We start from the raw sequence: 25251 nt of genomic DNA, 5'->3' as shown, positions 1-25251 counted from the left end.
ATTTTTATTCTATTAACACCTGCTTCTCAGTAAACAAAAAAAAATAACTTGTAAAAAAAACTACAATATCAAATGTTGTAAATAATAACTTCTGCTGAGTCCACTTTCTCACTTCACTTATGGGCAATAACAATTGAACAAAACTAAATCTGAGCACATAACATGACTAATATGTGGATTATGAACAGAAATATTGAAACTGTTGCAATACTTAACAATGTTCGAAGATTAAAACTAGGTGTACAGTACTTTGCACTCATCTTACATCGCTTTGCCCAGTGAAGGAGGTTGCTTCCCATGTTCCGTCTTTAGCGACACCTGGAAAGGTAAAGTTTTGTGTTGCTTATTTAGCATGATGCATGAGGGCGGTCACTAACTTACTAAACAAATAATACTTAAGCACGTTATAACACACTTAACATTTAATACTAAACTTAATATAACTTTAATGAATAAGAATAAAATACCATGCACTTAGTATACCGCATACTCGAAAGTCTATTCATTCATATGTGCGATATTTATTGTTATGTAGGTAATAATTTAATTATTTAAGTACGTTCTAGTGTTGTTTTATTTAACCTTATTGGCTTCTTGGTTTTGGTGCACTATTTGATACTTTTTATTTAATGTTTTTATATGTTTCTTTAGCGTTGATTTGTGATCTATAGCTTTTTATCAGCATGTTTGGAAACGTAAGCCTATTTTTATTCCTCAACACCTCTTATTTTTTAATGCACTTGAAAGAATCCAATTAGTCTCCGTGTCCTTGAATTAAGTATCTTTGTTACCTGATCCCTTATCCTTCAATGTACAATACGTTCCTGAAGAATGTTTCGAATTTTCCCTTCTAGCATTGGCACAGATATCTTTCTAAAGAATTTTTCTATTCTTCCTTTCGAAAAGGTAACTAATCTAACAACAGGACGTGGGCAGTTTATATAGCCTTATGAAATACATTCGATTGTTTCGATTCTCTTGATCGTGTGACGAATATCTTCGATTCTCAAACTATAGGTGCATATAAATAACCTTCCTCCTCCTATAATCCTCCACTTCACTGTCCCTTACTATTACAGGGCAAATCCATATGTAACCAATCTAAAACAGCCAACCTTTTTTATTTGTAATTGCATTGACGAATGATTATTTAGATTTTTAGACTTTTTATATTTATTTTAAATATGTTTAATTAGAGGTTTTAATACAGGTTTTATAGGAATATGTTAATAAGTCATATCTTAACAAGAAACCCGCAGTAGTAATACTACACAAGAATTTAAATTAATTATTTTGTCTTAAATTTTCAGACTATCGACATTCCAGTGCTGACAAACCCTACTTGAACATACCGCCAAGTCTAGTCCAAGACAAGGGACCAACTGTAGATCTTAATGCTTTAAATCCCACCTTACATCGACATCACACCGCACACCTGCGAGGTAAACACGGCATCGTTAACTATGACAACACAGTGAATGCACCACAAAGAGAGCAACCCAAATTCTGGACGCTACCTAAGAGGAACAACTTAGATTACAACGCGCCTCCGAGACCACCGTATGGCAGAAAAATTTCAAGCGGCGATCTACCTACTTATGACCAAAGGCCACGGGGCAATGTAACCAATGTAAACGAAGAATCTATCAGAATTTCTCCAATAGATCCTAGAACATCTGGACCGTTCAAATCTTCAACTCCATCTAACAAAGACAATGTGGTTGATCTCAGTACTAAACTGTTATCTCCCGTCAAATCCACCATGACCAATGAAGAGCTCTATGCTGTTATACACAAGAGTAAAAAGAAACTCAATATTAAAGACACTCCTGATCGATCGGAATCACCTGCTTTGTCCACCATCAGTTTATCTCCAGTCAGTTCAGAAACATCTTTATATAGTAAAGGTACACAACGTTATCCTGAAACTGGCTATTTAGGAGACCCAAGAAATAGAATGAGCTGGTCTCCTTCCGAAAAGCAGAATATACTGCCTTCTCCCAACCACATGTATGGAGCTCAAAAGCAAGAGACCACTTGCGCCGATAGACACGGGCCGATGTCTCAAACATCGCGACTGGATTTCAAAAAGCTCTTGTTGCAACATAGCGTCAAGCTAAACACATTAAATCCTCAAACCAAAACAAATAAACTATCAGCAGTTGAACAATTAAAACTGTCTAAAGAAAAACCCCAAACTCTGCCTGCACAAGTTGCTAACAGATCACAAATAAACATTCTCGATTTAAGTGGCTCTCCGAAAACATATTCAAACAGGAAAGTTATCAAACTAAACAATCAGCCTTCCTCGCCGGGAAGAACAGGAGCTCTCATCAAGGAGCACAAAAACACTCCTAAGATTTTATTGTCACCTAAGTCACAGTGGCGCTTCGCTAGTCCGAGATCAGATGTTTTGTCTACACCTATACCTGAAGCATACAATGAAGATGAAAACTCCAACAGTTCTGGTGAGAAACATGAAAACTCACTTGAAAATCTATCTCCTAAGACGGTTCCGATTGTCACAAATCAGCATTTTGGAGCCCGCCGAAATTTAATACCTGTTAATGAAAATACGATAAAAATAGAAAGGAATTTCCCCCAGTCGTCCGATCAAGGTGTGTTCCCTCTTAATGCGGACCTGACAAAGTCACAAGGCCCGTCAAGAACAGAAATCATGCAAGCAAAGAGAGCAGAGTTTTTCAATACATGTCCCGAATCGTCTCCTCCTAAATTATCGTCGTTTAAGAGTCCAACGATGGCTGGCCCATCAGTTCACACTCGAACCAAAACTTCTCCAGAGCGGGGCAAGATTTCGCCTTCTACATTGGAGACTGCATTATGATAAAGCTGATATTGAAATGTTGACGCGGTGCTTATGAAATTCCCATCTCAAAGTTTGTAAATAAGGCAATGAAATTCATAGAAGCTTTAATCTAGTCTTTTCTCGCTTACGGTGCCATTTTTGCAGGCAGCCATTTCCAAAACCAGTGTTTGACAACGTAAATCGAGCTCAAATTATTTTTATTTTATTTCAATGCTCTAAGGGGCCAATTTTGTTTTGTGTAACTGGTAATTTCTACTCTACAATAGCTGGTTATAAAACTTAGTATGTAAGTATTTATTGAGTACATATTAATAGGTACTATGTTAGTAGTGTTTTGAACTTTTTCAAAGTTTTTAAGTTATTCGGAATACAAATTTAAATAAAATGTGTTGAATTATGTTTGGTGTATATTTTTGATTCCTCCCTTTATATATGTTCAACAAGAAGGTATGTATATCTTAGACCTGAGCCAACGGCTAAAGCATTTTTATATTTGGTAGCATACGCAAAAAATTTTATATTTTATGTAACTGGGTACTTACCTATATGCCTAATTGGTATCAAGATAAACGCGCGATTCCGTGCGGTGAAATAACGAATTTTAAGTATCTATACATATTTCTTTACTGTACCTCTTTCAATTCTTGACATTCCTATCAGTCACAATGTCAAGAGGACCAACCACCAATTTAAATAAATTTCAAGTAAATAATTAACATGTGTAAAATAAACCCTGGATCACGAATTCAGTTTAGATGCAGAAAAAGAAACAATGTGCTGTCATTTGTTTACCAAGGCGCTGGATACTGCTATCACTTTGCGCTGCTCAGTGCGGATACGTCTTCTAACACTGATTGTAAATACTGGAGAACTTTTCAATGAGCGATCCGGGATCGCCTTCGATGTATTCCACAGCTTCGTCGCGCCCACTGCAATATTCACAACCTACGTCATAATTACTGTATTCATGTTAGGGGATGCATTTGACTTTGAGATTTCAAAATTTCTGAAAGTATATGGCATAGTCGTATGCACGACACTTCAAGCATTTTTATCTGTGTCTGTTTTTAAGGAATTCTCACATTATCATAAGTTATTAACAGCCACAAACATATTCAACAGCTTATTGCCACTTCTTTCAGTCATGCTACTGATGCTGGATCTTATAATAGTACTAATTATAAATCATGAAGTATTAGCTGGAGACTTTCCAAGTACTACTGAAGAATTCAATAAGATGATTGATCAATTATAATTATTTGTAATTCCCCTGTAGCAGTAAGCATGACAATTATAGTATCTAATAAATAAAACAATAATATCAATGCTTTTGTGTCAGAAATGATTAATTATTTTATGCAGGTATGAATGGTCTAGTGGTTAGTGACCCTGACTGCTATACCGGAGGTCGTGGGTTCAATTCCTGCCCAGGATAAATGTTGTGTGATGAGCATGATCATTTGTTCTGGTGTCTGGGTGTAATTTATCTATAATATGTATTTAAAACTATATAAGTAAGTTTATCAGTTGTCTGGTTACCATAACACAAGCTCTGCTTAGATAACCGTGTTTGAGCTGTCCCAGGATATATTATATAAGTTTGTTTGCACAAACTACTATACCGAAATGTCACCTTTAAGTTTCTTAGCTTCTTATAAACTCGTCATAACTAGGTAATAAAAGCATAGCCAGGAAAATTGCTTAGACTGTTCTATTTGCTGAAGAAGTGAAGATCTATTAAAATAAAACCATACAATAATTTCTTAAAAATATTTATTTTACATTTGAGTTATCTTACAAAAATCTACCACAAAACCAGATCACTGTCAATTTTTATATTACTATAATGTAACTTTGAGTCAGATGAATGCAAATTGTCAAAGTAGTGAATTTTTAGTTATTACATACTATTTTGTTTGATTAGACTGACAATTACAATGCAAAAAGTGGAATCCACTTTTGACAATGGACAAGAGGTTTAGTTTAGTCCAGAAGGTTGACGGTATATTCTTTCAATACCTATTCATTACTATTACAGAGTTATCAGTGAATACAATTTGTATTCTCATATTTACCACATAGCAGCACTTTTTACACTTGTCACTAAAACTGTAAAGTGTGAACCGACATTATGATATTGTGGTAAACAATTTTATAACCTCAAAACACACTTATAGTTCATGGTTTGTGGCAAATAACTATGGACCTTCATTCCAGTCCCAGTCTCTATTGAGTTGATACTATTTGTTCATAGGTGGCCCATTCATTAGGGGTGGTCGCATCTGTCCCATAGGGCCCATGGGACCCATTGGCCCCATTATAGGTCCCATCATTGGTGGTCTCATGCCCATCATAGGCGGCATAGGTCCGTGAGGTCCCATCATCATTGGCGGAGCCATGGGACCGCCAGGGCCCATAGAAGGAGGTGGTAACATGCCTGGAGGACCTCCTGGCGCGGGTACAGGTGGCCTGGGCCCACCAGGACCCATAACACTTGGGTCCCATGGTGGAGGAATAGCTGCTCCTTTATTAAATGGATTTTGAGCGATTTTACCAGCTTTAAATGCTGCTGTAGTAGCGTCTATGAGATGTTGTGCTTGTTCTTCCATCCATTTCTGATAGTAAAATTTTACGTTATCTTTGTGTTTTCTGCCAGTGCAATGTGTTTTTCTTACACTTGGGGAATCGTGCGTTAAATAAGTGTCACAATAATCGCAGTAATACTTAGGCATAGTTATAGTAAGCAATTATAAATTCACTCAAAATATTCTGACTTCTTGTCACAAGCGACACAAACTAACGTCACAAACACAAACGCTTGCCATAAACAACAGCAAGTTAATGTACAGATAATATAATTAGTGGCCACATGTCATATAACCAGTTTACTAAATTCTGAATAGGTTACTAAATACTGTTTCATTCAGGGTCCCACCTGTCTTGTTGAAAGATGTATATAAGAAAATTTGTCATCATCTATATAGAATTGCGGTTAGTTAATGACCCTTTTTTTATTATATTATAATCCAATGAACGTAGGGTGTATCACCCACATCCTGCCTGCCTGGAAAGCGTTATCTTGCAAGGGGTACAGAACCCAAAACCACGTTTGTTTTATGTACTATTACGCGTATCACAGTAAAAAAAGAATAAGTTATAGTCGATTATTAAAACAGAAAGCACACCTCTAAAGATAAAAAGAGAAACTAGTCTGTGCTTTAAATGCAAATGGCGCGCAGCGTTTGCTCTCTGAACACGTGTGATTGACATTTCAAAATATATCACATTTTCGTTTTAAAAATAATAAAAAAAATACTGCATGTATTAAGAGTATCGTAATACGCAATATAAAAATTTGAATATCAAAATGCCGGACATGAAATATATATTGGTTACCGGTGGTGTTATAAGTGGTGTTGGGAAAGGTGTGATTGCGAGTTCATTTGGCACAATTTTGAAAAGCTGTGGCATCGATGTGACTTCTATTAAAATTGATCCTTACATAAATATCGACGCTGGCACTTTCTCTCCTTACGAACATGGTGAGTAGGGGATAATTCTCTGTATTAACCTTTAATTGAAATAGGTTTTTGTCCGCGTGTTGCAATTTGCATGCGTCTATTTTTATTTTCTAGGTGAAGTTTACGTTCTTGATGACGGCGGCGAAGTTGACCTTGATCTTGGCAACTACGAGCGCTTCTTGGATATCACACTGCATAGAGACAATAATATAACTACTGGCAAGATATATCAGCAGGTAATTGAGCGTGAGCGGCGAGGAGACTATCTGGGCAAGACAGTGCAGGGTAAGCATGATCCTCCTCAAACAATACATTCTGAATAGTAAATAAAAAATGAGGTCACAACAGACATTGCTTTCATGAGGTTCTTAGCAGTATTTAGTCCATGTGAGTGGAAATTTTCTTAAATAATATTAAAATATAAAGACCAACAAGAAAAATCTAATATGTTATTATTAGGAACTACAATTTCTCTCACAATCCATACTGATTGAAATTATATCTTGACCAGTGATCCCACACATAACTGATGCCGTACAAGAATGGGTACAGAGAGTGGCCCACATCCCAGTCACACCAGACATGGCACCTCCCAGAGTGTGTATTGTGGAGCTTGGTGGCACTATAGGTGACATTGAGGGCATGTCATTTGTTGAAGCCTTCAGACAGTTCCAGTTCAGAGTCAAGAAGGAGAACTTTTGCTGTGCACATGTCTCCCTTGTTCCTATGGTGAGTTATTTGCTTTTAGGCTTCCGCTTATTAAATTATAATAGTTTTAATTTTCGAGGTGTTTTATAAGTAAATGTAATATTAGCTACTGATAAAGAAGCAAGTGCTATGTTTATGTAATATAGTAACAATAAAACTAATTTCAAAATCTTATAAGACTACCTGGTACAAAAAATATTTTTGCTTCTGACAATTCTAATATCATACTACCTTTATAGCCTAAATCTACAGGAGAGCCTAAAACAAAACCCACACAATCATCCGTCAGAGAGCTCCGTGGGCTGGGACTGTCACCTGACTTGATATTATGTAGGTCAGAACACCCCATCAACCAGTCTGTCAAAAATAAACTGTCTAACTTCTGCCATGTTAGCCCAGAACAGGTAAGATGATATTTAAGATAATTTATAATCTATTAGCATGTGGTTTTTAGAAATACTAGTTATCCACAAAACTAATTCATTTAATGGTTCTTGTTTAAGTAAAGGAATTGAAGTGCATTAATTATTGACACTTCCAATTGATTCCTGTTACTTTTTTCTTTTTTTATATAGTAGTAGTGTATCAAACAATTTCTAGTCATCTATACCTAAAAACCTAATCTTAATAACAATAAAATCCCTCAATAAAAATGGCTGGCATAACTAATGTATTAGTTATGGAGTACATTACATACATTTCTATTGTTCTTTAAATAAATTAACATTGTAATTCTTATCACATCAGTGTGCTAAAAAAAAATTGTTATGACTTTGTGTTGCTAAGTCAAAACAATTAAGTTTCATAAGTTATCTGAAGTGCACAGGTCATTTGATTTCAAAAACTATGTTAACACAGGCTCGTGAAAGTAGGTACCTACTGTATTTTATGAGCTAGTGAAGTGACATTAAACACATTAGAAATAACTAATCCTAACATAATTGCATTGATTTCTGTTACACAGTTTATGCCATAATAAAAATCTGCAATTCAAAAATAATATAGGAGAATAAGTTTGTAATCTTTTGTCTTTGCTGTAGCATATTTATTACACTGTTATCCTTACATTTCTTATTTAATAATAATAATCTATTAATTTACCTATAAAATCGCATTGGCTGAATGTAATTGTATAATTGTGGGATGATTTTGTGTCTACATATTTCAACAACAATGTCTTCAGCAAAAAATCTTATTCGCTTATGCATAATTCGCAAATTATTGTAAACAATGTTGAGCATCTTTATTCCACGAACCTGATGACCTAACCTGTGAAGAAAACACAACAACTTGTAAAACAAGGGCTTATTTGTAAACAAGAAGAGCTGTATTGTGTACAGTCTACCACTTTTAGTATTCATAATGGAAAAGGCGATGATGGTACATGTATTCCAACCTAGTAAAGTTCATTTTCGGAGAGTCAGTCTTAGCTGTTGTGTGTTTGACACATCTTTAAGAATGGGTAGAATCATAGCTCTTAGATGCTCTTAAAATAACAGTAAAATTGATCATGATAACATTCAATAATCCTATAATTTTATTTGTATCGACATTGGACTAGAATATTAGCAACTGGCGTGTGTGTGTATGTACGAAACTCCGAAATGGCTGAACCGATTGGAATATATACTGTTTTGTTCGACATGAGACTTGAAAATTTTCGTTTCCATATACCTCATGCCTTGACTTTTGCCAAGATAGGTAGTTAAAATTAATCATCAATAACCGAAACTCAAATTATCTTCAATAATGCTGATGTCTTCGTGTCTACACTTATTACTGAAGGACCTTTGATTTTATTTAAATCCTTCTTAGATCGTACAATCTAGGTGTACCGGTATAATTACTCAAACCTCTTTTCGTTTGCAGGTAATATGCATTCACGACTTAAGCTCAGTATACCACGTACCACTGCTGATGGAAGCACAAGGCGTCGTACAGTATTTAAATGAAAGGCTCCAGCTAAACATGTCCATGCCACGTCCAGGAAAGTAAGTTATTTTTTTTGCGTAACATGTCTAGAGTTCAATAGTCTGAAGACAATGACCTCAATGCCCGAGTTTTAGGATCGTTTTCGAACGTAACAAAAGGTTTCCAGATCCAGATATTTATAGATGTTTACTATTTATGTATGTTAAAAATAGTGCATTTCGTTGTCGATATATTATTTGGCAACATCAAACCTTAATTCCTTTGTTTTAAGAATGCTCTGAATCTCGCATGTGTTGTGCTTGCTATGAACATTGTGTATGAAGATTAACTATTGCTTTTCAAAATCTGTGTATTACAGAAAACTTTTAACTGACTCATATTATCATATATCATTTCGCTAGCTACATGTTTTAAGATCAGTATAATACATTTGCACTATATTCTTAAAATAATACGTAAAGATGACAAGTGCCTTACTTGGAATTGATATAATCAATTAAACACTTAACACACGTAACGACTAATAATATCGCTCTTAACTCTAGTAACAATTTTCTTGACCTAATTACAAAGTTATTGTTATCGAACAATTTTATTGCTCACGATAGTTATCATGCCTATAAACTTTATTCTTCCGGGGTTAGATATTTTAAAAGTCTTTGACCTCTAACATTTGTTTCTTTGCTATCCGGTTTTATATAACGTAGCATATTATCAGCGAATTACATTAAAAAGGACGTAACCGTTGCATTTTTTCAACCTAATTTTTATGGTTTTTATTATGAACGAAACATGCTTCATAGTAGTTAGTTAAGATTATTTACGACCTGATAATTTCTAATGAGCTTTTTGTAGAAGTAACAGTTATTCGTTCTTTTTTGTGTGTACTCATGGATGCTATCTAATAAATACCACAGTGATAATTTATCATTAGTACCTAATACTTGAGACATACCTACACTTCTTAAGTACGGCCGGTTTACTTAAGTGTAGGTATGTCTCAAGTATTAGGTACTTATGATAAATTATCACCTTTGTGTGATAGGATATTAAGAATAAGAATAAGAATCTTTATTTGCAAATACATTATTATTTGTTACTTAGATTCATGCGGCAGTCTATGCACGCATTGAATTCAATAGTCGTACCTTGCCCATCGAGACCTCTTTCAGCGAACTGTTTTAATACGTAATTAATATTATTGATAGCATATGAGAGTCCGCCTCATTCACAAATATCCGAATGTTATGAGATAAAACGGATCAAATTCACGATAACCGCCTTTTTCACCGAAATTGGCGTGAAAACGAGAGTTAAAGATGATATAATAAAGCTTCTAGATTTTTATACGTTTGTATCACGTTACATTCCCATGAATGAGAAATATGTGTATTATAAATATTCTTGCGATGTACCTTCATGTATTGAATTATCGTATCGACGTTTAAAATTTGTGTCTGAGATATCTAGATTTCGATCTAATCAGGTATCATGAAATGAACTGTCATTAAGTAAACCAACATAAAAATAGAAACCAGGCTAATAGGTTTACTGTACATTAAGATAAAATTGTTTACGGTTACAGGTTTATGCGAAAGTGGCACAACTTAGCTAAGCAGGTGGACAATCTACGCAAGGAAGTCAATATAGCTCTAGTTGGGAAATACACAAAGTTGGAAGACAGCTATGCAAGTGTTACGAAGGCCTTGCAACATGCCTGCATCGCTACAGGATCCAAACTCAACCTGACTTATATTGAAGCAGTCAATCTGGAGCGGCAAACTAAAATAGATGATCCCGTCAGCTATCACAAAGCCTGGCAGAATCTCTGTAAGAGCGAGTAAGTGTTACATGTTTTAATTATATTTTGATGTGTTTTTAATTTATTACTAACTTTAACTGTGATTGAACCATTTAAAATTAACTGTTGAAAAACAAGTACAAATTTAAGAAAATATGAAACTAAGGAATTTTGTAGTGTGTCTTATAGTGCAAGCCAAAGAAGATATAAGCAAAATCTTACTTTATAATTATGTACCGTTACAGTGGAGTAATAGTACCAGGAGGATTTGGTCAACGTGGCTTTGAAGGCAAGATCGAGGCCTGCCAGTGGTGTCGCGAGACCCAGAAGCCGATGCTGGGCATCTGCCTGGGGCTGCAGGCGTCCGTGATCGAGTTCGCGCGCAACGTGTTGGGGCTGGCGGGCGCCAACAGCACGGAGGTGGCCCCGCACTGCGCGCACCGCCTCGTCGTGGACATGCCCGAGCACCACCCCGGCAACCTCGGCGGGACCATGCGCCTCGGCAAGAGGAAGACCTACCTCGAGCCCAGTATTATAAGTAAGCTTGCTTATTGCATATTCTCAATACATTTCATTTGTTAGCAAGTCTGAGTAGTGGTCAACATCAACTTGAGGAGAAGATCCTCAAGTTGATGTTGACCACTAAAGTATTATCATTTGTTTATAGCAAAGTGTTCATCCACTAGGTTATTTCAATAGTATTTAATCTACAACAATAAATATAAGGGGCTTCATTGTTATCTATTCAGGTTAACAAGCTATGTTTCACTGTTATTTAATTAAGTGTTTTAAAGGGTTTCTTACAATTGCACTTCAATCTTGCTATTAATCATTTCTTTACTATGACTACAAAAAAAGATCTGTTTATTAAATTACAAAATATAGGGTAGTATCATCATTCTAAAAAATAATTTCTAATTTCAGCACAACTGTACAAAAAGGATGTGATCGAAGAGCGTCACAGGCACAGATACGAGGTGAACCCGGAGTACATCGAGCAGCTGGAGAAAGGCGGGCTGCGCTTCGTGGGCAAGGACGACACCAAGACCCGTATGGAGGTCGCGCTGGTCGACACGCACCCCTACTACGTGACCGTGCAGTTCCATCCCGAGTACCTCAGCCGCCCGCTCTCGCCCAGCCCGCCATTCCTAGGGTAAGCGCAAGCGCGTAAAAACAAAACGCAAAATGAATTATAATAGCAATGCTTGACCTATGCTCTGCTAAAGACACAACAATGTTTAATGTTAATATGGTGTAAAACGATATATTATAAAATGTAAGGTAATGTTCTTACATGTTCTTTACAGTTAAGTAGAACTGTTTAATTAAGTGCGAATATTTCATGCTGAATAAATGATGTTTATTACCTTTTCAGACTAATCTTGGCATCGCTCGGTAAACTTAAGAGCTATTTATCAAAAGGCTGTAGATTAAGCCCACGAAATCAATCAGATGTTAGCTCAGGTAAGATCATAGTTTTCTTTTACAACATAAATTTTCAAACAAATAAATGATTTATTTTATAAAGGACAAAGACTCACCGAACCATAATTTTAATTATGTATTAGCCTTAAAAAACATTTTTCTTTTTTAATGAGCGACAGAAGAGCATTTCAAATTATTTAAGAAATTGTAAAGCTTTACGTGTTTCCATATTATTTTAAGTCTTTAGTGAATTAATATAAATTGGATGAGACTGTAAAAACAATTTCTTTTCTTTTTCAGATGAAGATGAAATATCCGTATCATCATTGAGTATATCAGATGAAAAGACAGTTATTGAAAATGGAATAGCTGTCAATGGAGAAAGCAAAAAATAAGCAAAACAATGGTCTTAGCTCATAATATGTAAGCCAATATTACTACTTATAAGTGATAATATACGAATGTATAATCAAATTATATGCCATCAGAAAACCAAATTTAAATGAATGGAAATATTTTTGTACCAAGATGGTTATAATGTAGTAACGAAATGAGTGTCAGTTACTATGTTTATCTGAGTATGTAATATATGTAGAGGGGGGCAGTGGTAACTACGTATTCCTAAGTCAAGTGTAGAATATCCATGTTACCACTGGTGTGTGTATAGTTAGGGTAATTAACATGTCTCTGACCGAAGCGTTTTACCCGAAACAATACAGTCAACATAAACACAAACAGTCAACATATTCAGTCACATTATTATTAAATACTTAATGTATTTCTTTTTCAATCAGTGAGAATTTTTACCATCTACAATTTCATGTTATCATAAATGAAATGTGTATTTTTATAAATCTTAGATTGAATTCGTTTACCTATTCACACAGATTAGTGCACTAGTTGAACACTAAATGCACTAGTTCAATTTGTTTATTTTAGTTTTAATACTGAATTCGGATTGCCGATAACATATATACTTTTCGCTAGTCTGTAAGAGATAAAGCATAATAATTTGCTTCATATGGCCGTCAAGATCAAAGACAGAGAACACTTTTTTACAGACATATAGAGTAATATAAATTATTAGTCAAAACTGTCCGTCTACACTCACTACCAATTTTATAGAATATTCAATAATACCGCTTTAGTAGTCTACTCTCTTATTGATTCATAACCCATACCGCCTAATGATATTGTTATTCTCTTGGAACATGATTGCAAAAAAGGAGTAATATTTACATAATTTAACACTCAGTAACGAACTTTATTGTTCTTGTCATAGCCTATAAAAATTGGACGTATTTATGCAAACTAGAACCAAACCACACTTTGAGTGAAATTGAGTTATATATGTAGATAGGCTGTTTATGGTGTATTACATCATCTCAGAAAAAATCCTGGCCGATATAGCAAGCCACAAAGCAAAAAAAAAAGGATCCATTTAAGGTACCAACCTGAGTTTGAGGAACATTTTATACGCCCAACGGAACGCACCTTTAAAACAAAAACCTGATTATCTCAAAACTGATATGTTGTGGGTTCGTTCTAGTTTGCATAACTACGTCCAATTACTATTCTTAAATGAGAGTTCTCTGTCATTGAGTCTTACATTTTTTTTATACCTTACAAATAATAAACGACGCAACAGTTAATGTTCATAGTTTTCTAAATATATATTTGAATCACAAGTTTCTGCAGTATTTTAAGTTTATTCCATAGTAACAATGTAACTACACTGTACATGAAATATATGCAGCTTAAGATTAAGTTTAGTTATTTAAGAAGATAATTACATACATCCTAAGAGTAATTTTCTTATTGTTTTTGTTTGAAAGTAATCTGTGTTGATGTTTGTTCCTCGAATATATTTGAAACTCAGGAGACTTGCTTAGAATAAAATATTACAATGTCATGCAACACCGTGCCAGTACTATGAACTCTTCAAGTAAGTGACTCCTTTGTTTAAGCGAGCTGGAGCACTAGAATACGTGTTTCAGAGTCTCGTTTCTATATGATAACACTTTTCTACACATTCAGCTTTCAGAGCTCGCAGTACGGGGTGCTAAATAACAAAGTACTCATGCTGAATATTACCTTACCTCAGTGGCTAAAAGGGCATGTAGAAAAATCAGTAGACAAAAATATTTCCTCGGAATTAAGAATAAAAATTAGTCTGTAAGGATAACTATTAGCACTTGGTGTTATGTGTTTTAATATCCTTTCTAAAATAGATAAATGTGTTAAAAGTTTCAAACGCCATGTTATAGACCTGAGTCTTCTCTATAGACTAATATAAGGGTATAGAGGCACTAGAATTTTTTGTATTACTGGATAGCAATTTGTAGTAAATTTTATTCTTCCCTTTTTCACAATCTGTGTAACCTAGTACAACCTATACATCAAACTTTGAAAGTGTAAAGATTTGCAATTTTAAGGGGTGATATAAGAGTATGTCCTGGTATTAAACTTGGTATTTATATTTGGTCAACATCCATACTACCAGTTTTCGAAATTTCTAAACCTGTTTAAAATATTATTACATGCTCAATGCAAATGATGGTTTCGCAATAAAATGATGTTGAAGTTTGAAGTCTGTGAGCAGTTTTATCTGAATAACTATGATTGGAGATTCTCTTTAAAACAAAATGATATTTTGATAATTAGTACCCATTGAAAAACTATGTCACCTAGATAATGACATGTATGATATTCTGGTTTCTTATTAACAAAACTGTGTGAATGTGATTGAGTTCGATGAATTGTGATATTTAATTAAATATGTATTCTTTAGCCCCAAATATTTTATGGAATAGTTATATATTTGAGAAAAAAGCAAGGGTGATGTGATGGCTGTTATTCTTACACGAAAATGTATATTTTTATTAACATATTAGAGTTATATGACATTTTATATATAATTGTAATTACTGTTCATCATTGATCCACAAATAACCCCTGACCTAAAGTTTTCTAGCCTCAGCTTTTATCATATGCCGGCATTATTATAAATTAAAGCATTCCATTAGTGCTTTCTCTTCTCTTTCTAGTATTGTTATGACTAAAGCCAATAAAGTTTTGAAGTCTGGATAATGAACTTTCATTGTAACCTACACTTCTTTTTCAGTTGTTTAATTACTAAAAGGGCAACTTTGGAAAAAAATATGTGGAAACGACAAATTAACAGTTCAAATCCAAACTACTACAGATGGTCAGCTGATACGTGCCCTATTGTTACTTCTTTTTAACGAAAAACAACATCAGGCTCATTTATTGTATCAAAATTCTTGAGGTTATAATTACTTTTTAATAAAATGTTGAAAATTAAAGTCACAATTAGTCGACTAGGTAATCGAAATATTATGTACATGAATGGATACTTTGGATAAATATCCAAACGTGAAATGAGGCAAGTCGGGGTTTTGACATAAGTGACAACTTTTCATGGTGTTGCCAGCTAAGTAGATAGTACCCAATCTACGGTAGTAAAATTGTGGGGAAAATATTGTTAATTAATGTCCCATTAATATCTTTCCGTAAAATCACCGCTTTTGCTAGAGTAGAGCTTTTATAGAAATCTTAATTCATCTCTTAATAGTAAGCAGAGGCTGGACGCTAGATACTTAGTTATGTCTTAATGAATAAAATGATAACTTCACACTTTCCACTTGTTATTTTTCCATCTTCATGTCGACTGGCCCTCGTAAAATGGCAAGATTGGAATCAGTGGTCGTTCAAAAATGGGTCCGATCCGAAGTAAACTTTAAATTTTTTGATTGTTACACAATTAACCTTTGCGATTGAACTAACCACGAACTGCGAATAAATAAATTAATATAGTCATACAATAAGTTCTATGTTTTTGTTCGACAGCCAACAAAACCAATAAACTGGAATTAGTGTGGTAAATATTTTGTTGGTATTGCAACACATATATTTTGCGCTGCGATCTACGTTCAGCTCGAAAAGAAGTTTATAATTTTTCGAATCAGTTTAGCACGCGTGATGGTATCGATATTTTCTTTTATTTAAAGGTTTTGTTATACAAAACAAAACTTCTGTGTATTGGTTCAAATTTTAGCAATAATGTGTTACTGTCGGACCATGACATGAGTGATGAAAAATCAAATAGTCTGTTGTAAATAAGAAATAATAGTTCGCGATGGTGTTCGAATCGATTGTGGTGGACGTGCTGAACAGATTCCTGGGGAGTTACGTGGAGAACTTAAACAGGTCTCAGTTAAAACTAGGAATATGGGGCGGTGAGTTAATACAGCCGGGTGATGTCATTGTTGCCGCACTTGTGTGATTGCGGTTATTTATGTCTTGGAAAATGTTTTGCAGGCGACGTCGTGCTGGAGAACCTTATACTAAAACAGAATGCCTTGGAAGAACTCAATATACCTGTTCAAACGGTATATGGACATCTGGGTGAGCCAAGTTTATCGCTTTTTTATTGGTCGTTAAAACAAACTTTATCAGTCGAAGAGAATAGATATAAGCAGAGAGATTGCCATCAAAGAGTGTTATTATGCCAGCTGTGCGGGGTTGGGCATATGTCTGATATACCCACGTTTTTATCTCTTGTTGTTTAGCAATGTTTTGAACAAATTTTAACTCATAACAAGTGGGTCAGGGCCATTGTTTATGTATGTATAATGAGGATTGTGTGTGAGACTAACATAACATAAAATGTGGTGTTGCTACAATTTATTTTGAAATCATTACCTAAATTAATAAATTAAAGTGTCCATGGATAAGATCTATTCCTGAAAAAAATATTTTGCGCACAATTTGAATCATAGTAATTTGAAAAAAAAACAGTAAGTTAGTACATGTAATTACACAAAATCCATTGAAACAGTATTCCAAAATAATTAGGTCAAATCATAAAAATTACAAGTTTTATTTTATCTATAATACTCGCGTCACTCTTGTCATGTCGCGCCGCGCGGCCGTATCGCGTGAGCGCCACTTGTTTTGATCCAAGATATTAAAGTAATCATTACTTATCAGAAATTATATTAGTATTAGGATCTAGTTCTTCTATCAATACAATGCCTTATTAAGATATAATATTTTGACTAATTAAATCCACTCCTGTTTATTTACATAAATAGAGCTGAAAAAGATATACTTACTTACTTTAATAAATAAATCATGTCATACAATGGTTACCGTAAATATCAACCACTTGTACTGCGGCATGCTGATAAGTATATCTTTTGAAATAAACCACCCTTGTCCATCTATTTTGTGTCAATAAACTAATAAATTTTGTTTGCTGATTCATTGCTTTGATGGTACCGCCACATTAAGGACTTTAATCCTTGTATTGCGGAGGGTTTTCGCAAACAATCACATGCATAAGACATCCATTTGTGGATGACAACAATGCTTGTAGGGATGGGGATTAAAACCACTACATGAGGTGCACAATGAGTTTTGTGTATTGACCCATACTATTCCTTACCACTTGCTATCCTTGTAGTCAATATTAATTGAGTGTAAAAGAATTGTGATGGGCTAGAGATAAATTTAAACATTCAAAATTCTAATGTTTATAAAAATGATAAATTAAAACCTTCAAGCACATGCAAACTTAATCATAAAACATCAATAAATCATTATGGTTGTGTGGTTGGTTTCATGTGTATCGCATATAAAAATAATTTCATATCAAGTTCACTTTACCAAATTAAACCTGCATTGATGACATCACCTCATCAATCTGTTATTATTACATTTGTGATTCACATCTAGTTAGGCCTTGTCTGACCTTCAATTGTTTTTGTACCTAACTTTCCTACTGGGAAAAAATATTCCAGTACTATTGTTATCAGCATTTTTTTATTTATTAACAATACGATGATATTATTGTAAATTGGATAGTGCCTAACTCTGTGTTATTGATTTGTTATTGTTGTACAGCAGAAGAACTTTTTTATTTATCCTGTAGTTTTTCTAAAACGGATTATCATAATCGGGGCCGCGCTTTTCCAATTTTATGCTTACCATTGCATTAATTTAAGCATATTTTGTATAACATATTAAATTGTACGGGAATAGGCCGGGGGACGAAAAATAGCTTCATTATAACTTAATTTATCACATTATCTTAAAATTAGCCATTTTCTATCCACTCATAGTCCTACACAACATATAATATAATATACTATTGTATGTTTTTTTCAGTCAGTCGTGTCAATCTTCGTATCTAAGTACAGTTGCACTGAATGAAACAAAAACACTTGTGTATCGTCGGACCACATGTCCGCTATAAAAATAACTTCGCTCGACGCTGGTGTTATTTAACCTTTGTCATTTATTGCAATAAGCTAATTAGTGCAATCTTGAGAAAGGTTTCTACTAATTGTCCTTGAGCGTTCGAAACTCCATTATAATTATCTGAAAGCTTAAGAGAATTCTTTTTTCTTCATTGTATAGCTTAGCTTTTTAGTACTGGTTATATATGGTAGATATGTTTACCTAAAAATAAAATAAATCCCATCATTTTCTGAAGGCTGATTAATTCTCTTTTTGTCAAATCAACTGACTAACTGTGATAGTATCTCTCAAAGGAAAATATTTTCGTTATACCTATAGACTTATTATTTATAGAGAGTTACTCAGACCTAAAACATTACTTACAACTACAGACTCTTTTGACGGGCAAAAAAAGTTTTGGCTCTGCGCCTATTGGTATCACAAGATACTAGTCTAACAAACAAAACAATACGATTATGCCATATCCCTAGAAATAAATTGGCCTGACATGTTAAATTACTTTCATTATAGATCCATGTTAAGGGCAGGGAGAAAATCATAACCTGTCATACAAAATTACGGTCTCACGCATTTCAATCAAAGTGTATGACACAGCTACCTATTACCTATGTAAAACACCTTAAAATAGGTTTTTGTTCACTCTTATCTTTATAGCTTTTAAATTGGCTCTTATGCAAACAATTGTTCAGTTTACTTATTATATTAGCAATCCGCGTTTATCATATTATAACAAAGCATAATTTATAATAAAAATAAATCAAAACGTCTAAGGTTATATTAAACCTTACGCAAAGTTCGTTTAGGTTTAAAGTAGGTATTTCATTAAAGGTGACAAACAACTCTGGCAGAATCTCGACGCGACAGGCAAACATTTATATTATGTACGCAGGTAGTCGCACTCGCTGTAGGAAGTCTATTCGTATTTCGCACTTATCTACATCATACATGCATGTTTCAAAACAACAGATCGCACACATGCTGCTGTTTAGGCATATTTGCGTAACTAATCTAAAACGTTGTTCGCGAATCGTATTTACGAAGCCAACTTGTTTAGAGCCTCTTGTTTACTGCCTATGAATAATTGTCAGAACTAAACTGGAAGTTCAAGGAAGGTTTTTATCTGATACCTCTCGGATCTTGTCTACTTAAGTACAGGATACTCGCTGAATATTCAATTACAATAATTGATGTTTAACTAGCAATTATCCAAAGTGGTCTATGAGTAATTGGGGTATGCTATGGGCTAATAAAATTAACTTTATTTATATAAATGTCCGATTTAAGATAACATAACCTACATAAGTACCTAATACTTTTAGGTTTATAGCTTTCCTACTCGTTATAAAAGTTTATTACGGGGGTTTTAAATCTAGTAACAGGTCATAGGGATAAGAAAGCGCATTGCGGTATTGCAACTTATTTGTTATCCTACTACCCTACTTTCTGAAATCAAAATTTAATCCAAACCTTTACAACGCAAGCAAACGATTAAATATAGGCGTGTTTCAAAATCTTCACGTTTTCGTCATATCACCAAATTATTGAATTAAACAAAAATGTAGGCCATACGAATAATTAGGACCACGCCTTTTGCTCAGAATGTCAAATGTTGGCTTGCCAAACGGGTCACGTTCTATTCTCTTTGCTCTAAAGCCGATATAAACTTTCCATGTTATCCTGACCTTATGTGATGCAATTAGCACATTAGCACAATATGTGTAAGAATTACCGTCTTCATACATTTTGGTCGAGCTGAAAAAAAGTACAATACGCTTTTGTGCGTAGCTGTAAATGCTGTACCTACGTTGTAGCTACATAGTGTATAAACATTATACGACTATGTGCGATAACCCCAATGTAGAAGTCTTCTATTTTTCCACAGATCTGAAACATTTTATGAAGCTTGGTCCAGTTCTAAGACTAAACTTGGCAGTGCTTGAGTAGATAGATATCTATCTGTTTAGTTGTCTGCGGATCTGGTTTCCATGTAACATAACCCAAATTAGACAAAGACTAATAAAGACTAGTGTCGAGACAGTCAATATGTAGGTACAGTCAGAGAGATTTTGTCACAACGACAATAGCTATGCTAAATATCCGTATCTGTTTTCTTCGTAGCCTTGTAAGCCTTGTCATTGATTGCTTATTAATAGTATCAATCAATATAGACTTTACCGCTCAATTAATACTACTTATAAACTTATTTTCTCCACAATAGATTTTATAAAATAATAGACTATAGAATTTATTCATAATTGCCACTTATTGAACAACTCTCCAAGTAAAACGAGTAAAGGTCAGATAAGGGTATCTAATTAATAGAAGCCTTTCTTCTTGTTTCATATATTTTTAACATCTTGCATGGATAATACCAGCAATCGATAGTTCGCCTCTAGAATAAAATAAATAGTAGTAGTAATAGTAGTTAGGGTGGGACTGATCGACCATTATCTTCTTAAAGAATTCGATCATCACTTTTAAAGTAGCGATCATCTCTATTTGTATACAAATGCCTAAGTACCCTACCGGTTTTTTAGACAACTGTCAAGGCTGTCCACTTTTCGTGTGCGTGACTATATAGCTTAACCATAGCTTGCAGGCCGTGGCTTCGTCTGCATAATTAATCGCTTCTAGTTCCGAACAAATTATCATTTTCTGTTTCAAACTATTTTTGTGAATGACACAATGCTTACGAATTAAGTGCAAATAATGATTTTGTAAGTTAATCACTAAGTTAACTTATAATGGCATTATGTCTGAAGATTTGATAAGAGGTCACTCACTCCTTCTAGTTATCGACTTATTGATACAACAAAAGCTATTATTGTTTACACTTGTTTTGTGGATATTATTTTATGATACACTTTATGCGATATGCGACACACAAATATGCAAGGAATTTCCCGATCGCACGGCTGTTCTGTTAAGACGGGGGTTACCCCGTCTCGAATAGAGGGGTGCTATTTTGTGTCGTGTCTGCCTGTCTGTATGGTATGAAAATATGTCTATGTATGGTGTACATAGACATATTTGATAAAAATCGGTCGAGCTATTAAAAGCTTTTTTTGAGATTCAAATTTTCAGATATTATCTGGTCTAATGAATGTGTACATGATGTCGATCTCTCTGTCGCTTATTCTGACAACGTTCATCGAGTACCCAATCATATTTATGAAATAACATCGACATAAAACTATTTAATAATTTTGCTTTCTTACAGGCAAACTAGTGTTAAAAATACCTTGGAAGAATCTATACGGTGCGTCGGTGGAGGCTACTGTGGAACGCCTGTTTCTGATAGTCAACCCCACAGCTGAGGTCAAGTATGATCCCGAGAAGGAGGAGAAGATGGCCCTCGCCGCCAAACAGGCCGAGCTGGTCAGGGTCGAGGAGGCCAAGAAGAATGAGGCGCTCAAAGGTAGGTAACATATGCGACGTATTGTAGATCTCGATCGTGTTCTAATCAACCATTTGTTTAAGAATGGCTTTTCTTTAAAAATACTGTAATCATCATTATCATTCCACAAAAACTGCGAATTTTGACTACAAGTTAGGAAGGAAATCCGAATTAATCAAATAATTAATATTTGATCACATTTTACATTACATTACATTTTTAGTGGAAAAATATAAGATATGAAACTATAAAAATGCGATTTTAAAGTCTAATCTGAAAGGCTCCGATAAACCTTGATTTAAATTTCCAGAATACACATGAACTTTTACAACCACATTAATTAGCGGTTCGGTTCGCTTGCGGTCAGCTATATCTTAGATGAACATGAATATGTATTATAATATGATATTTATATGATTAGCATTCAGGTGAAGGATTGTTGAGTACCGCCGTGATGACCGATGCATACTTAAGTGCCACACCATAAACAATGTTTGCTCAACAAATGTACAGTCAATAACATTTTAAGACCGACGTTACACAATGTTATGTTGATCTTAAAATGTTATTGTATGTAGCATGTAATTTTTGCGTTAAATTCGAGCGTTTATGAGCTTTTTACTGGCTATACGATATGCCTTTCAGTTTTTGCGTATAGAAATGCGTATGACTGCAGAAGTCGGCACCCGGCAGTCTGCTGGCGTTTTAAAGATAAAGTTTAGTTATGTTTTGAAAATATAATATTAGACTGAGGCTTGATACTTAATTAATTATATAAAATAATTAATTTATTAAATTTAATTCATTATGTAAAATAATAAAGTCATATGTTAAGCAATTACTTAAAGTATTTTGTTGCCGTGTTATTGTAATTACGTTACACATAAATTACTGTGTTTTCCTTTATCAAAGTCCTATTTTTGTATTCCAAATTTTGATAAACTCAACTTTATTATTTATTATTAAGACTTGCATATATGTATACTTTATGATGATTCAGTGTGATCGTATTACGCGGTCTACGAAAAAACTTTTTATTTATTTTGACATAAGTTATGAAAGATACACATACGTGTTTATATTCATAGAACGAACTATTTTCACCGTCACTAGCGATTGTAGCAATTAAATATATATTTTTTCTTAAGCTACCCATGCTAAAAATAGTTAATTGTAGCTGTTGCGGGTTCTTTTCTCAATATTAAACCTCATTTGGTCAAGCGCTTCAAAAGAGGCCTTTATTTTGCCTACATAATATGTTCTTTATACTTATAGACACAAATAAACTCGACGAGACATTCGTCGAGAAGTTAGTGACTCAGATAATAAAGAATGTCCAGTTGAAGATCACGGACATCCACATACGGTACGAGGACAGCGTCACGAACCCCAAGGCGCCCTTCTCGCTGGGCATCACGCTGCACAACCTCTCCGTGCACACCACCGACGAGAACTGGAAGAAAGCTGTTATACAGGAAGCGGTTACTAAGATCTTCAAGGTAAGGCGTATTTGGATTTCGTATAGTCGACAATAAGCCGTCGGCTTCATCTACTCGGGATTTACATGGAGCGAGATGGATGATGAGGACAGATACGTATAACCGATTAACGGACAAATAAGTCATAGTGTGGACAGAAGAAAGGTCTCCGTTGTTTTCCGTTGATTTGAATTTTCTGCAGAATGCTGAACCGTAAAGTAATAAGGTTGTATTTTGATTCGATACATCGGGAATGTACACACAAGTTGCCTTCATTTTGGCTACTAATTGATTCTAATTAGTTAGTCCTTTATCAGCTTAGTCCATAATAAATCGAGTACGCTAACATAATGTTAGCGTTGTCGATATATTTAACTAAATCAACGATACACATGAGTTCGTATACGCGACCATGTTATCAATGCACTCTAAAAATATGTTGTTCACATAAAGGACATGTATTTTTATCAAGTTGAAGGTTTACCCTTTTATAAAGGTTACACCAATTACCAATGTTGTTATGGTTTTTACGGAATTGGGTTGAGGTAACAGCAGTTATACGGAATACGATAGTTTTTTGGTAATTTCGATTCGGTTTTAATAACATTATTCAATATTTAACTACATACAAGGCTGTTTAATACGTTCTTTGGAATCACTGGTATTGGTTAGGTATTAGGTAATATTTACACAAAAAGGAACTGAAACGAGGATAATTGAAAATATCTTTACTGCACTATAAATCCTTTGTTAAAACTCTCTGAAAAATGTTTCTCTCATTGTCATGTCTTTCAGATTTTAGATTTGGAAGGTTTAGCAATATACTGGAATCCTGGAACTGAGTTGTACTCCAAATCCGCACCACCGCAAATCAAAGAGAAGTTACAAGGAGAAATCGCTACAAAAACGTCTAAACCTGAGCTTTATAGTTATGGTAAGTTGATAACGTAGAAAAATATACCTTACATTTTTCCAATTAAGGTTCATTTTTTTTTCTTCTTCTGCGTAACCTTTTTCATAGCTGCCTAGGGGTTTCTCTGGATTCACCTGAATACCATACTTTGCATAGATCATCTAGCTACGTGAAATAGTTAAAGCAATTGTTTTTTAACTAGGATGATTCGCTGCCACACAACTGTTAATAGAAAACACATATTGGGTAATCGTTTGTCGTCTGGCTTTTTTAATTATCTTTAACTACACAAACGGAATATAAGAGAATAGTTGTGTTTTTCAGTAGATGTAATTTTTTTATTGGCAAAGGATGTGGTGTGGCATATTACGAATTCACCCGACATTGCAAGTCTGACTCATAATTTCATTAAATTCCCACACAAAATTTATGTAATCATATTTAAAACTACATAAAAATAAACTTTGTCGGTTGAAATTAATGTAGTGTATACTCGATACTCCTGACAGGCTTTATCTAAACAAAAAACACTTCATTGATACACATGATTGCAATTACTGGAAATGTGACTAGTAATGTGTAACCTAACTAGTGCACATAAAAAAACTATACATAAATTACTTTATTCCTATTATTTAATTATGCATATGGAACACTTTTAGAGGAGCTCGTGGAGTGGAGAACCTCCGTGTTTTGAAAAGCACCTTAAATTGTCCCGGTCCCGTATGTTATTAATACATCCATGACAGTCGTCATAGGTAGAAGCTAGGAAGTCTGACAGCCAGTCTTAAAACACTGGTACTTAGCTGTATTCTGATAGTATGCAACCGGAGGACTGGAAGCCGATCCCAAAATGGGAAAAGACTAGATGATGATGTTTATGAAACAATTAATTTTATTCCTTATGTTTTGGAATATAAGGATTATTTTGTTACACGAGGACAGCAATTATAAAATCGTGTTT

General features: G+C 34.4%; 4 protein-coding genes across 5 annotated transcripts in view; 3 read left to right on the top strand and 1 right to left on the bottom strand.

Annotated features, from left to right (window-relative positions):
* Positions 1 to 3225, top strand: part of LOC113507718 — a 78567-nt gene extending 75342 nt beyond the window's left edge. For both annotated transcript variants that reach the window (XM_026890658.1, XM_026890659.1), the window contains exon 7: positions 1311 to 3225. In XM_026890658.1, coding sequence (XP_026746459.1) covers positions 1311 to 2845 — 1535 coding nt within the window. In that variant the 3' untranslated portion in view covers positions 2846 to 3225. The remainder of the gene's footprint in view (positions 1 to 1310) is intronic.
* A 1360-nt stretch (positions 3226 to 4585) lies between these two features.
* On the bottom strand, positions 4586 to 5646 carry LOC113507726 (U1 small nuclear ribonucleoprotein C). The gene has a single exon (XM_026890669.1). The coding sequence runs from the start codon at positions 5557 to 5559 to the stop codon at positions 5068 to 5070; it is 492 nt and encodes a 163-aa protein (XP_026746470.1). The 5' UTR covers positions 5560 to 5646; the 3' UTR covers positions 4586 to 5067.
* Positions 5647 to 6037: 391 nt separating this feature from the next.
* LOC113507725 (CTP synthase) lies at positions 6038 to 15299 on the top strand. Its single transcript, XM_026890668.1, has 10 exons — positions 6038 to 6369; positions 6463 to 6633; positions 6860 to 7077; positions 7296 to 7460; positions 8926 to 9047; positions 10574 to 10828; positions 11035 to 11327; positions 11714 to 11942; positions 12165 to 12253; positions 12515 to 15299. Exons 1-10 carry the CDS (start codon positions 6195 to 6197, stop codon positions 12607 to 12609), a joined length of 1812 nt encoding a protein of 603 aa, XP_026746469.1. The 5' UTR covers positions 6038 to 6194; the 3' UTR covers positions 12610 to 15299.
* Positions 15300 to 16123: 824 nt separating this feature from the next.
* The window catches only part of LOC113507727 (vacuolar protein sorting-associated protein 13), a 42506-nt gene continuing 33378 nt past the window's right edge, over positions 16124 to 25251 (top strand). Inside the window, exons 1-5 of the mRNA XM_026890670.1 lie at positions 16124 to 16473; positions 16556 to 16642; positions 21720 to 21917; positions 23172 to 23395; positions 24170 to 24308. Of these exons, the coding sequence (XP_026746471.1) occupies positions 16374 to 16473; positions 16556 to 16642; positions 21720 to 21917; positions 23172 to 23395; positions 24170 to 24308 (748 nt within the window). The 5' untranslated portion in view covers positions 16124 to 16373. The remainder of the gene's footprint in view (positions 16474 to 16555; positions 16643 to 21719; positions 21918 to 23171; positions 23396 to 24169; positions 24309 to 25251) is intronic.

The sequence above is a fragment of the Trichoplusia ni genome, unplaced genomic scaffold (genome assembly GCF_003590095.1).
Source record: "Trichoplusia ni isolate ovarian cell line Hi5 unplaced genomic scaffold, tn1 tig00003104, whole genome shotgun sequence".
Taxonomy (NCBI): Eukaryota; Metazoa; Arthropoda; class Insecta; order Lepidoptera; family Noctuidae; genus Trichoplusia; species Trichoplusia ni.
This window is presented reverse-complemented; position numbering and strand designations above follow the sequence as displayed.